The sequence below is a fragment of the Oncorhynchus kisutch genome, linkage group LG20 (genome assembly GCF_002021735.2).
Source record: "Oncorhynchus kisutch isolate 150728-3 linkage group LG20, Okis_V2, whole genome shotgun sequence".
In the NCBI taxonomy this organism is placed as follows: Eukaryota; Metazoa; Chordata; class Actinopteri; order Salmoniformes; family Salmonidae; genus Oncorhynchus; species Oncorhynchus kisutch.
In genome coordinates, this window is record NC_034193.2 from 43180808 (window position 1) to 43195319 (window position 14512).

Genomic DNA, 14512 nt, shown 5'->3' on the forward strand with positions numbered 1-14512 from the left:
TCAACCGACCGAGTCAGAAACTGCGGAAGTTTCTGTCAACTGAACATCGGGGGAAAAAATCTCATGAATGTCTTTTGCCGGGTGTAACTTTTGAAGGCTCCGCTTAAATATACACATCGTTAACAGTATTACTCGAGGCATGTCCAACGAATACCTCAGGAATGATACATCGTAATAGTGTGACTGCCACCGCTTCTAGAAATACCTGCACGGTCCACCACAAGAGTAAACGTTCAAGGCTGCTTAGTTCCACTGAGTCTATTGGCGAGCCCAACAGGCTTAAGACGAACTGTGCCTGAATCAGAATGGGAAATACCCCGGACCTTTCAGAAGAAAATCCTATGCCTAATCCAAAATGGGAAGTCAGTAGGGATTTAAGTGGAATCTTCTGCTTGATTTAAAAATGTGATTGGCCTTTTCCAGTCTGCAGGCATCAGCATTTGTGGGTTCGATTACAGGCTCAAAATGGCCAGAAACAAAGAACTTTCTTCTTAAACTCATCAGTCTATTTTTGTTCTGAGAAATGAAGGCTATTCCATGCGAGAAATTATCTAGAAACTGAAGATCTCGTATAGTGCTGTGTACTACTCCCTTCACAGAACAGCACAAACTGGCCCTAACCAGAATAGAAAGAGGAGTGGGAGGCCCCGGTGCACAACTGAGCAAGAGGACAAGTACATTAGAGTGTCTAGTTTGAGAAACAGACGCCTCACAAGTCCTCAACTTGCAGCTTCTTTAAATAGTATCCATAAAACACCAGACTCAACGTCATCTGTGACGAGGTGACTCCGGCATGCTGGCCTTCTAGGCAGAGTTCCTCTGTCCAGTGTCTGTGTTCTTTTGCCCATCTTAATCTTTTCTTTTTATTGGCCAGTCTGAGATATGGCTCTTTTTTTTTGTTGCAACATCGGCCCTGAATGACAGATCGCCACTGCTAACAAAATAGGAGATATGAATAGACCAGCCTTGGCTTTTCTGAAAGCCCTTTTTTGTTAGTGAAGCAGAATGTATATAGCTAAGTTTCATGCTTGGGTGACGTAAGCAATATTTTTGTCATTTTTATCATATGGAATTTGAAGCTAAGGCTAATAGCTCTTGGCAAGCCATGGAATATGAAAATGTATGGTCAGAATGAATTACCAAGATTCATTCTTCTGCCATAAGCAATAGCAGCTCAACCTTGGATCAGTGCACCAATGACAAGACCTGTCATCGTGTAACTGCAGCCGCATAGTTCAATTAGTGCTGTTTATATCGGTTATGTATAAATTATAAATTGTTCATGAATTCTTGCAATGTCCTCTTTATTGTATGTTCATGTTCATCACTGATTCATTCATACTGTAGTTCACTCTAGTGAACCCATGTAATTCAGAAGATCTGATTCCAAATCAGTAATTGGTTAATTATGAATTTGATAGTCTCAAATTCAGTATTATATTGCAAAATCATCACAAATGTGTATTTATTACGTATAATTTATTTGAGTAATATATTGATTGAAAAAAATGTTAGTAATGAAATTAGGTGATTCAATTTAGAGTAGGCTAGCCTTGGAGTGTAATGCAAACATTATGCCCTTAACAGAGGAGAAAGGAATAGTTCTGGAAAATTCTACTGAAATCTGTGTGGACCCCATAAATATATATATATGTTTCATTCTGAGGACTGTTTCTGCTAGCTAAACCTGATTCTAGCCACACACACACTGGTGGGGGACAAAGGATTTTGGGGTGAGTGTGCTGGCCATTACTTTCACTTGCTTGCTATGTGAACTAACCAACATATGAAAAGCAATAGTATTCATTAATTGATTTATGTTGAATAGTCTTTCAATTGTATGTCAAGAATTTTTGTAAAATGCCACTTTTGTTTGAATAACAGATTTACAGATACATGCAAGGTGATGGTGTGCCTGTATTGTGACAGCTCTAGCTAGCAAATAGCTTATTCATATACAGCGTAGGAGGTAGTGGCTATCAAGCTAGCATGGTGCTTTCTAAAAGGTCTGATCCAAGGTTTTCTATTGCAAAATCCACATCCAAAATGGTTCGGGTATAGTCACTGTTAATCCGCTGTTTTAACGCCTCAAATCAAAATTGAAATGTTTCAGTGACAGCTAACGTTAGCTTGCTTTGATCTGAATGCTTGGTGGCAAGCTAATGCGAGCTACCTGACAACGTATGCGGAGCATCAAAATACAATATTCTGTATTTTAGCTTTTGTTAAATCATTTAAACTGCAGATTATTCGCCTTCTCCAAAAGTTACCAAGCTCACTGATTGTGTTATCTACGTTTGCATGCTCATCATCTACTGATCAGATGGTCCAAGTTAGCCAGCTGGCTAGCTATAGCTAGTAGCTGCATATACTAAGCAAGTAACGTTAGTTAGCTCAGCGTTACTAGCCTCGCTAGCTAGCACAGCTGGGTGTCAGCCAACTACGCAAGATGACAGAGCTTTATTTTTCAGCAAATGCATTTCCATGTATCTCATTTATTGACGCATGTGCAATTATAAGCAAATGCCATTCCAAATAGTGTAAGCGATGTTTTTGGACGCGAACAGCTTGCTAGTCGTCACATCAAACCCCTGTCATGTTCATGCCTGTCCACTGACACTGTTGTGATGTTGCACATACGTCGCCTGACATCATTTTGGCACCAACATCTCTTTTGTCCTCCCTCTCAAGCTACTTACTTTCTTTCCTATTCAATTTTTAAAGTACTGTAATAACAAATGAAGTTAATGAAACACCTAAATGCTTTCCCCCATTATAATGTGTTTATTACAGACCCAAATGACTGGAATAAACTGATAGAATTCTCCCTCTGCCAAGATGTCAAGTAAGACATTGTTTGCAATTATACAAGTTTAGCCATCAGATAATGAAAATATGAGTACTTCTGTTTGGTCTCAGATAAAGCTGGGAAACTATGGCTGCAAAAATGTGAATTTACAAATGTATATGTTATCACAATAAAATAAATTTGAGTTTCAGGCATGAAATATTAACATCTGGTAGCCTATATGATTTCCTAGTATTATAATTGATAGGTTAATAATTATCCGTCTTGTATTTGCTGAGAGAGAAATAGAAAATCACAAAATTCAGATCTACCTTGATGGGATTGATTTAATCAACATTGAGAGATGTAAAAAGGGGGCTTTTTGCCTCAATTTTAAAATCTCACCTTTTCTTTCAAAACAGAAAGAGAAAGAGAAAGGCCATATGCCCCTCCCCCTCCCCCAGCCCCTACAACAGTAAGTATTTCTGATGGCACATGGGAAGCCATTTGGAAAGGGATGTCCCATAACAACATTCATGCCGGCTATTCTCTTTCAATGTTAACTTGCTACTGTCCACATTTTTGGGGGCTAACTTTGTTTTAAAAAGTGGAATCCATTTGGCCATTTAATACGGTATACCCTGTAGATAGTCCTGTTACCACAGTAGAATTGGTCAATGCAATAGGCTTTGCAGTCTCAGATAATAAGCTCCAACTCCCTAAGATGTGAGGTACCGTATACAACATACTGTAGAGTGTAGTCTATACATTATTTTCATAACAAACAACGCTAATGTATAGATAACATTGCTGTCTTGATGATCCTTCTTGTTGCTACAGCATGAGTGCAAGTCTTTTTCAGTTGATCTCTACAGCTTTTCAACCTTCGTGTTCTCACCAGTTTTTTCATTGATTTTGTCATATGCTTCACCCCATTATTTCATGTCATTTCTCATCTGTGTTTCTGTCTCATTTGTTTCCATCAGCAATTGCCCAACACCCCCGGGTTTGTGGGGTACAACCCCTACAGTCATCTGGCTTACAACAACTACAGGCTGGGAGGGACAACAAGCAACAACAGTCGGGCAACGGTAGGAATAACGACGTAGAGAAAACACCGGGATGAAAACGCGAGACACAGAAGGAAACTAACATCAATATTTAAAATGACCATCTTGTTGGATTGAAACAGCCTAATCTAGCTTGCTTAGTAAAACTCAGTAATAACGTATAGGCAGATATAAGCTATAACAGCTCTTGACAACTTTGCTCTTTGTCTTTGTTTAGAAATAGTCATTTTTTCCAGGGCTTATAAGAGCAGACATTCTTGAACAGACAGACAGTATGATTCGTCTAACCCATTCAATTACCAAGGCTTTCTGAGATGTATGCCATCCCAGCGTTCCTCTGCTAACTTCATCATACTAGTGCAGACCGGCCAAGTGTCCATCTGTGTGTGTTCAAAATCGCTCGATCCTGCCCTTCAGAGTCTGCATTGCTGATAGCCATGCTAAGTAACCCATGCCATCAGCGTTGCCATGGCATTATAGACCCAATGCTTGGCATGGGTTTGGGCTGCTACAGGAATAATTCAGTCGCTGCATGCAAGCTGTGGTTGGCACTCGGGTTCTGATAATGGCATTATGTCACGCAGTGTGCCAATCTCAGCTTGAGGGAGATTTTGTATATTCTTCCATCAGCGTTACTCAATCATAGTCTCTGTGTGACTTCTGTACACTGGTTGGGCTCAAACAGGCTTTAATTAAATGGAGGTGATTGAACTGATGGTTTTGTAGTTTGATGCGTCTTTGTTGGGATTTTTTACAAATACTTTGTTGAAGGTTGGATGATCAGCTATGTGGTTGCGTATTTTCCTGTAGGGTGGTTCTCAGTCGAAACTTTGCTTAGTGTAAAATTGTATGACTAGACATTTTTAGCACCAGTTGGTGTCCTAACTTTGACTTTGAATCTAAAAAGAAAGTGCCTTTTTATTTCCCAGAATTCTTCAGGAATAAACATTCCAAAGCCACCCAAGCCGCCAGACAAGCCGTTGATGCCATACATGCGATATAGTCGCAAGGTAAGTTGTCTCCGCGTAACATTACTTAAAACCCAAACTGCGCCATCGTGCGCACCATTGCAAGACATATTAATATACTGTACTATACCCTATAACACGCAGCACTTTAGCCAGGGTTAGGGACGAACACTCTTAATGTACACTGCACATCGTCTGCCCCATGTGTCCATGCAGGTAGGTGTGAACTGTGAAACTAGACATACAGCAGCCTAGCTATTAAGAGCACACAGGCAGACTATGGGATATCTCCCTGGAGGTGGAGTTTAAACACGGCCTCCATAGGTTTGTGGAGATAATGAGCCCATGTCTGGTTCTCATCACCAGGTTTGGGATCAAGTAAAAGCCTCCAATCCCGATCTGAAACTATGGGAAATTGGGAAGATAATCGGTGGCATGTGGAGGGACCTCACTGATGAGGAGAAACAGGATTACTTGAATGATTACGAAGCAGAGAAGGTTGGTTTGTTTTTACCGGGGTGTTTATTTACGGGGTTGTTATGGGTGACCAGTAACAAGTGTCTCCAACAGTTGTCAGAAGGGTCCCTCCAGTCATCATTCCTTCCTTTGTAAAAAAATACTGAGTAACTTTTCTTCAATGTCGAAGAGTTTGTTTTTGCATTGCAGGGCGCACGTGTCAAAGGTCTCTCCCTTTGTCACATCCTTGTCTCTCCTCCACAGATTGAGTACAATGAGAGCATGAAGGCCTACCACAACTCTCCGGCCTACCTGGCTTACGTCAACGCTAAGAGCCGCGCCGAGGCCGCTCTGGAGGAGGAAAGCCGACAACGCCAGTCTCGTCTCGACAAGGGCGAGCCGTACATGAGTATCCAGCCAGCAGACGACCCAGATGGTAAGACGCTCTCAGCACTACTAGTATTACCATGTCAGTCACACTGGTTCCCACACCATGTTTCAGCAACTGTGACATCACCTTGGTGTCAATTTCTATCCCTGCACTACCTCTTCGTGTTTTGTCACACTTGCTACTTCACCTTATAGGCCACGCTCCATTTCAGCTCTGTAGTATAAGTCTGGGTCCTGTATTTGGGATCAATGGCTTCACTGAGATCCAGTAAGAAACAAGGCAACACACATTCACATAGAAACATACATCAAAACTGGACTCCTGAATTACACCCTACAGGAAATGATGCTTGTCTCGTATCGAGCTGGATAATGGTAAACAGGAAATGGATTTAAAAAATCTTGTGGTAAGTTGGAAACACCCAAGATATAAAAATGTGATAGTTAGTATCCCTATGGGTTCATTTCTCAACAAGCTGTACATTGATGACTTCAAAAAGATTTTCCACATCAGTTGCTTTAATAGTTGCAGAGAACGGGGAGAGTCTGAAGAAACAGTTCCCGTTGGTTTTGGAGAAAAAGCACCCCAAAGAAAATCGGAAGTGAAGATCAACCGATGGAACAGGTTGATGGAGATGATGATCATTTTCAAATGACGTCTTTCTCCAGCATAAAATGTGCGATGTTAATATGAAGGCAAAATTGTATTTCTTGCTCCCAAATGCACAGACAAATGCACCATCTTGCCCCCATTGCTATTTTCAAAGGGTAGCATCCTTCACAGACTTCAAATGAAATGGGTAGAGCAATAAATCACTTTATTTAATCACTGCAGTTTTTAGATTTGTTTTGTCAATTGAATGACTTTTGGCCCAACGTGGAATTAATGAATTCTCCATGTGTTCAATAAGAAGTTGACCTTATTAAAGAGACAATTTCTTCTCCTACATTTTATGACTTACTTTGATGCTAGTGTTACAGAGGACAGCTTCATTTGACCCTGGATTTAAAATAAAAGTGTTATGTGCTTAAAAGCTTGGATGTTCACTTAGTTTCGCAACATCCTCTAGTTTAACTGGGAAACAATAAGAGCACAAGCGCCAGTAAAAACCACCAAGACGTTTCTGGAGTAAATGAGTAAGGTTTTTGAGAGGCAGCGAGAGAGGAAAATGTATCTTTATCTCTCTACCCACACATGGATATCAATACCATTCACAACAACAGTGGTGAAACTTCCTTTGCAAATGTGTATATTCAAGTATATTCATGCGACAAACATGTAAATAGCCAAATTTGCAGACATTTCCGACTGATATATAAATGGTTCAACCAAACGTAGGTACAGTGAGGCAAAAAAGTATTTAGTCAGCCACCAATTGTGCAAGTTCTCCCACTTAAAAAGATGAGAGAGGCCTGTAATTTTCATCATAGGTACACTTCAACTATGACAGACAAGTGAGAAAGAAAATTCCAGAAAATCACATTGTAGGATTTTTTATTAATTTATTTGCAGATTATGGTGGAAAATAAGTATTTGGTCAATAACAAAAGTTTATCTCAATACTTTGTTATATACCCTTTGTTGGAAATGACAGAGGTCAAACGTTTTCTGTAAGTCTTCACAAGGTTTTCACACACTGTTGCTGGTATTTTGGCCCATTCCTCCATGCAGATCTCCTCTAGAGCAGTGATGTTTTGGGGCTGTTGCTGGGCAACACGGACTTTCAACTCCCTCCAAAGATTTTCTATGGGGTTGAGATCTGGAGACTGGCTAGACCACTCCAGGACCTTGAAATGCTTCTTACGAAGCCACTCCTTCGTTGCCCGGGCGGTGTCTTTGGGATCATTGTCATGCTGAAAGACCCAGCCACATTTCATCTTCATTGTTCTTGCTGATGGAAGGAGGTTTTCACTCAAAATCTCACGATACATGGCCCCATTCATTCTTTCCTTTACACGGATCAGTCGTCCTGGTCCCTTTGTAGAAAAACAGCCCCAAAACATGATGTTTCCACCCCCATGCTTCACAGTAGGTATGGTGTTCTTTGGATGCAACTCAGCATTCTTTGTCCTCCAAACATGACGAGTTCAGTTTTTACCAAAAAGTTATATTTTGGTTTCATCTGACCATATGACATTCTCCCAATCTGCTTCTGGATCATCCAAATGCTCTCTAGCAAACTTCAGACGGGCCTGGACATGTACTGGCTTAAGCAGGGGGACACGTCTGGCACTGCAGGATTTGAGTCCCTGGCGGCGTAGTGTGTTACTGATGGTAGGCTTTGTTACTTTGGTCCCTGCTCTCTGCAGGTCATTCACTAGGTCCCCCCGTGTGGTTCTGGGATTTTTGCTCACCGTTCTTGTGATTATTTTGACCCCACGGGGTGAGATCTTACGTGGAGCCCCAGATCGAGGGAGATTATCAGTGGTCTTGTATGTCTTCCATTTCCTAATAATTGCTCCCACAGTTGATTTCTTCAAACCAAGCTGCTTACCTATTGCAGATTCAGTCTTCCCAGCCTGGTGCAGGTCTACAATTTTGTTTCTGGTGTCCTTTGACAGCTCTTTGGTCTTGGTCATAGTGGAGTTTGGAGTGTGACTGTTTGAGGTTGTGGACAGGTGTCTTTTATACTGATAACAAGTTCAAACAGGTGCCATTAATAAAGGTAACGTGTGGAGGACAGAGGAGCCTCTTAAAGAAGAAGTTACAGGTCTGTGAGAGCCAGAATTCCTGCTTGTTTGTAGGTGACCAAATACTTATTTTCCACCATAATTTGCAAATAAATTCATAAAAAATCCTACAATGTGATTTTCTGGATTTTTTTTCTCATTTTGTCTGTCATAGTTGAAGTGTACCTATGATGAAAATTACAGGCCTCTCTCATCTTTTTAAGTGGGAGAACTTGCACAATTGGTGGCTGACTAAATACTTTCTTGCCCCACTGTATGTCAATGTTAAACTACGTCCGATTAAGATATGCCAGATCAGATTTCTTTCCGGAAGCCGACCACATCTACACTTGTTGTGGTGGGATCTCTCCCCTCTTTACCCATTGACCGTTGTGTTCGCTGAGCCCTGATAGACACACGGCACCCGCCACATGCCTTTTCCATTCGCTCTCCCAGATTACGACGACGGATTCTCCACGAAGCACTCGGCTGCCGCCCGTTTCCAGCGCAACCACCGGCTGATCAGCGAGATCCTGAGCGAGAGCGTGGTCCCCGACGTGCGCTCCGTCGTCACTACCGCCCGCATGCAGGTCTTGAAACGGCAGGTCCAGTCTCTTATGGTGCACCAGGTACGCTGGTGTCTGTCAGTCTTCAGTCAGTCTTCTATCAGTCTTCCGAGAGACATATAGATACCCAGTCATGGCGTTGTTGTCATGGTAACCTGGAAATCAGATCCTTTCTCCTTATTTGATAATTGAGTAGCAATTAAAAACAGGTAATCAGTCAGGTAAATTGGCAGGTCTCTGTCTGTCTGTCTGGTCCACAGAGGAAGCTGGAGGCGGAGCTACTTCAGATTGAAGACCGCCACCAGGACAAGAAAAGGAAATTCATCGATGCCACAGAGACTTTCAACGGCGAGCTGAAAAGGGTATGGGATCATCATCCGGGAACTTGTACGCAAAATCTATTAATGTTGCACATAGTAAATATTACAGCGTTGACCTCAGGCTATTTGGAATGGGCCACGTTCTGCATTGTAGAGATCTCGCAGCTGCTAACTTTATCCACGTGTCCTGGCAAACACGCGGCGGCATCACTTAGAATTAAAAAGTGAATTGACTGCAGTTCTGAATCCAGATGCTGCACTGTGTAGTCCATACCCCAGGTGGCGCCATTTACTTCGAGTCAATTTACTTCCTCTATGCTTCACAATGGGCAACTCAATGAAATAAAATGATTGAAAGGGGGAATACCTAGTCAGTTGTAGAACTGAATGCATTCAAATGAAATGTGTCTTCCGCATTTAACCCAACCCCTCTGAATTAGAGAGGTGCGGAGGCCTGCCTTAATCGACATCCACGGCGCCCAGGGAACAGTTGGTTAAGTGCCCTGCAATGTGGTATCATTGTAGAGGAAACAGGAACTGTGCCAAATCTGATCAAGGTGTCAACATTGCACTTGCTACTCACTGTCTCACTGTTACTAATCACAGTTGCACAGGTGTGAGATTGATTGTAAGATTAATAGCATGAATCCCCAGCATTAATCCCCTGGCGGGGAGATTCAACGTGTTGCTACTCTGCGCCCAGCTGTGTTGTATGAAAGTAGAGGTGGACATGGAGAAGATATCTGCAGAGGTCGCTGCAGCAGAGGATGCATCCCGCAGGCGCCTGTCGGAGCGGGAGAAGGAGGCGTCCACGTCCTCTAGCCTGGAGGAGGAGGAGAAACCAGTTGGCCCGTCAAATGGCAGCAAGAGCCAACAGGTGTCTGTCAGTGACAGCAGCAACAAGGAGAGAGAGGAGACGGAACCCAGCCCCATGGATACTGGTGGTGAGGCCCAACAGTATTAATCACTAAACCGTATGGTATTTTAATGTATAGTTCTGGTCAGGTCCCCTGAGTTAGGTATAGGGGGGAGATGCATCTCTTGGGAGATTGTCTGCTGAGCGCATTTTACAATGTTATTGTATACTTTTGAAACCACATCGGTTCAAACGTGTTTGCTGTCCCCTAATATTTCCTGCTTTCTTGGTTACAGAGAAGTCAAAGGCATCGGAGGAGTCGACGGCTCGTCCTGCCAGTGAGGTTGAGGAGGGGGCGCCGTCGGAGGACAAGGAGAGTGTTCCGGAAGGGGTGATGGAGGACGGCACCAGTGACAGTAACACGGGGTCGGAGACCACCTCTGCTATGACGGAGGACGCCCCGCCCAGCGAGCCAGCAGCCTCAGAGGGGCCGAGCAGGGCACGCCCTACCGCCCACTGAGGAGTCGACCTCTGACCTTAGGGCCGAGAAATGTCCATGATGTATCATTCCATCTCTACAGTCCCACTCTGATGATAACACATTGTACATTAGTATCTATGTGAACAAAAGCTGTGTTTAGATGGGTTTTTATTTCCGATGGGAAGTTTGATGCAATTGGTTGAATCTTCAGAGCTCTGTTGGCAGGGTCAAAATAGACCTGCTGTCAATTTGCGAAGCGCTCCAAGTCCACAAAGCAAAGCAATTGTCCCAACTAAAGTGAATGTCATTTAAATTGAGTCACAATTCATACGGTGAATTCACCGTATTTCTATCACAGACCGCAGTGCCAGTCGATAGCAACCATCCATCACCTGTCAATATATCAAAACATATCTCTTGTCTTATTCTATGGTACTATATCTGGCAGACACTATGGTACTATATCTGGCAGACACTATGGTACTATATCTGGCAGACACTATGGTACTATATCTGGCAGACACTATGGTACTATATCTGGCAGACACTCTGGTACTATATCTGGCAGACACTATGGTACTATATCTGGCAGACACTATGGTACTATATCTGGCAGACACTATGGTACTATATCTGGCAGACACTCTGGTACTATATCTGGCAGACACTATGGTACTATATCTGGCAGACACTATGGTACTATATCTGGCAGACACTATGGTACTATATCTGGCAGACACTCTGGTACTATATCTGGCAGACACTATGGTACTATATCTGGCAGACACTATGGTACTATATCTGGCAGACACTATGGTACTATATCTGGCAGACACTATGGTACTATATCTGGCAGACACTATGGTACTATATCTGGCAGACACTATGGTACTATATCTGGCAGACACTATGGTACTATATCTGGCAGACACTATGGTACTATATCTGGCAGACACTATGGTACTATATCTGGCAGACACCATTAATCTTACCGATTGAGGCTGGTTGTAAAAACTCACAAAAAAACAAGTTGTTCAATGTTTAATTACTTGTTCTTTGGAGTGTAATGTTATTGTTGCTTTCAATGTTATTGTTGCTTTCAATGTTATTTTTGCATGGTGTCGCAACTCCTCAAATGGAAGAGTTTGCTTAGTAACGGAAGGGGTAGTGTGACTCTCTCTCGATATTTTGTCATGTTTACTCTTAAGTATCAGTATTAAGTGACAGTATTGTCTCAGGAGTTAATAGAAATAAGTAGTTGTTTTCATGATTTATTATTATTCTTGTGTATTGTGAGTCCTGGGCCCAGCCCCTCCTTCCACCAACCTGTTGTAATGCTACGAGTCCATCCATGCTGTACAGTGCTCTTAACAGTCAGTGTTCTAAAGTCTGCTAGCTCTCAATCAAATCAAAAGCGGTATGCTTCGAACAACCTTTCAGTGTTATGTTGTTATGACCAGTAGTACAATGTTCGACCCAGAACAAACTCTTAAATGTTAATATGCAATGTAAGAAGCCGCGTTAGAAGGTTTGCGTGAGTGGTTTTTCATCTCGTCCTAAAGCTACTTGGAAGAGCAGAGTGAGTCATCAACATACTGTCTTAAAAATCGATTTTGTTTGCCACATTTATACCAATAAACTTTTCTACCCTGACATGAAGTTGTTGACGACAGGGTTTGTTTTCAATGTCTCGCGCATTGCGTATAAAACTGGTAATCCTTTATGTGTTCGTGTTTGTTCATATTAACAGTTATTCCCACACTCAGGCTGAGGTGACCGAGGATAATTCCATGTTGGAATTCAAATCAAATGTATTTGTCACATACACGTGTTTAGCAGATGTTATGGCGGGTGTAGCGAAATGCTTGTGTTTCTAGCTCTGACAGTTCAGTAATATCTAACAGTAATATCTAGCAATTTCACAACATATACACACACGTCTAAAGTAAAGGAATGGAATTAAGTATATATAAATATTTGGGTGAGCAATGTCAGAGCAGCATAGACTTAGACACAGTAGAATGCGATAGAGTACAGTATATACAGTGCCTTGCGAAAGTATTCGGCCCCCTTGAACTTTGCGACCTTTTGCCACATTTCAGGCTTCAAACATAAAGATATAAAACTGTATTTTTTTGTGAAGAATCAACAACAAGTGGGACACAATCATGAAGTGGAACGACATTTATTGGATATTTCAAACTTATGCAAAATTGCAAAATTATTCAGCCCCCTTAAGTTAATACTTTGTAGCGCCACCTTTTGCTGCGATTACAGCTGTAAGTCGCTTGGGGTATGTCTCTATCAGTTTTGCACATCGAGAGACTGACATTTTTTACCATTCCTCCTTGCAAAACAGCTCGAGCTCAGTGAGGTTGGATGGAGAGCATTTGTGAACAGCAGTTTTCAGTTCTTTCCACAGATTCTCGATTGGATTCAGGTCTGGACTTTGACTTGGCCATTCTAACACCTGGATATGTTTATTTGTGAACCATTCCATTGTAGATTTTGCTTTATGTTTTGGATCATTGTCGTGTTGGAAGACAAATCTCCGTCCCAGTCTCAGGTCTTTTGCAGACTCCATCAGGTTTTCTTCCAGAATGGTCCTGTATTTGGCTCCATCCATCTTCCCATCAATTTTAACCATCTTCCCTGTCCCTGCTGAAGAAAAGCAGGCCCAAACCATGATGCTGCCACCACCATGTTTGACAGTGGGGATGGGTGTGTTCAGGGTGATGAGCTGTGTTGCTTTTATGCCAAACATAACGTTTTGCATTGTTGCCAAAAAGTTCAATTTTGGTTTCATCTGACCAGAGCACCTTCTTCCACATGTTTGGTGTGTCTCCCAGGTGGCTTGTGGCAAACTTTAAACAACACTTTTTATGGATATCTTTAAGAAATGGCTTTCTTCTTGCCACTCTTCCATAAAGGCCAGATTTGTGCAATATACGACTGATTGTTGTCCTATGGACAGAGTCTCCCACCTCAGCTGTAGATCTCTGCAGTTCATCCAGAGTGATCATGGGCCTCTTGGCTGCATCTCTGATCAGTCTTCTCCTTGTATGAGCTGAAAGTTTAGAGGGACGGCCAGGTCTTGGTAGATTTGCAGTGGTCTGATACTCCTTCCATTTCAATATTATCGCTTGCACAGTGCTCCTTGGGATGTTTAAAGCTTGGGAAATCTTTTTGTATCCAAATCCGGCTTTAAACTTCATCACAACAGTATCTCGGACCTGCCTGGTGTGTTCCTTGTTCTTCATGATGCTCTCTGCGCTTTTAACGGACCTCTGAGACTATCACAGTGCAGGTGCATTTATACGGAGACTTGATTACACACAGGTGGATTGTATTTATCATCATTAGTCATTTAGGTCAACATTGGATCATTCAGAGATCCTCACTGAACTTCTGGAGAGAGTTTGCTGCACTGAAAGTAAAGGGGCTGAATAATTTTGCACGCCCAATTTTTCAGTTTTTGATTTGTTAAAAAAGTTTGAAATATCCAATAAATGTCGTTCCACTTCATGATTGTGTCCCACTTGTTGTTGATTCTTCACAAAAAAATACAGTTTTATATCTTTATGTTTGAAGCCTGAAATGTGGCAAAAGGTCGCAAAGTTCAAGGGGGCCGAATACTTTCGCAAGGCACTGTACATATGAGATGAGTAACGCAAATATGTAAACATGATTAAAGTGACAAGTGTTCCATTATTAAAGTCTATGTATATAGGGCAGCAGCCTCTAATGTGCTAGTGATGGCTATTTAACAGTATTTAACAGTCTGATGGCTTTGAGATAGAAGCTGTTTTTCAGTCTCTCGGTCCCTGCTTCGATGCACCTGTACTGACCTCGCCTTCTGGATGATAGCGGGGAAAATAGCGGGGAAAACAGGCAGTGTGGTTCGGGTGGTTGTTGTCCTTGATGGCCCGTCAGGAAGTCCAGGACCC

At 42.2% G+C, this 14512-nt stretch overlaps 1 protein-coding gene across 1 annotated transcript; it reads left to right on the plus strand.

Annotated features, from left to right (window-relative positions):
* The first annotated feature begins 1521 nt into the window (after positions 1-1521).
* Positions 1522-12230, plus strand: LOC109865959 (SWI/SNF-related matrix-associated actin-dependent regulator of chromatin subfamily E member 1). The gene is made up of 11 exons (XM_020454475.2): positions 1522-1733; positions 2794-2845; positions 3211-3263; positions 3775-3879; positions 4788-4868; positions 5193-5324; positions 5547-5718; positions 8799-8971; positions 9169-9270; positions 9932-10172; positions 10381-12230. The coding sequence occupies exons 2-11, from the start codon at positions 2839-2841 to the stop codon at positions 10602-10604; spliced, it is 1290 nt and encodes a 429-aa protein (XP_020310064.1). The 5' UTR covers positions 1522-1733; positions 2794-2838; the 3' UTR covers positions 10605-12230.
* The last annotated feature ends 2282 nt before the right edge of the window (positions 12231-14512 follow it).

Coding starts and splice junctions, on each gene's coding strand:
- LOC109865959 (XM_020454475.2), top strand. Junction 3,264..3,774: donor CTCCCCCAGCCCCTACAACA/GTAAGTATTTCT, acceptor TGTTTCCATCAG/CAATTGCCCAACACCCCCGG. Junction 8,972..9,168: donor AGTCTCTTATGGTGCACCAG/GTACGCTGGTGT, acceptor TCTGGTCCACAG/AGGAAGCTGGAGGCGGAGCT.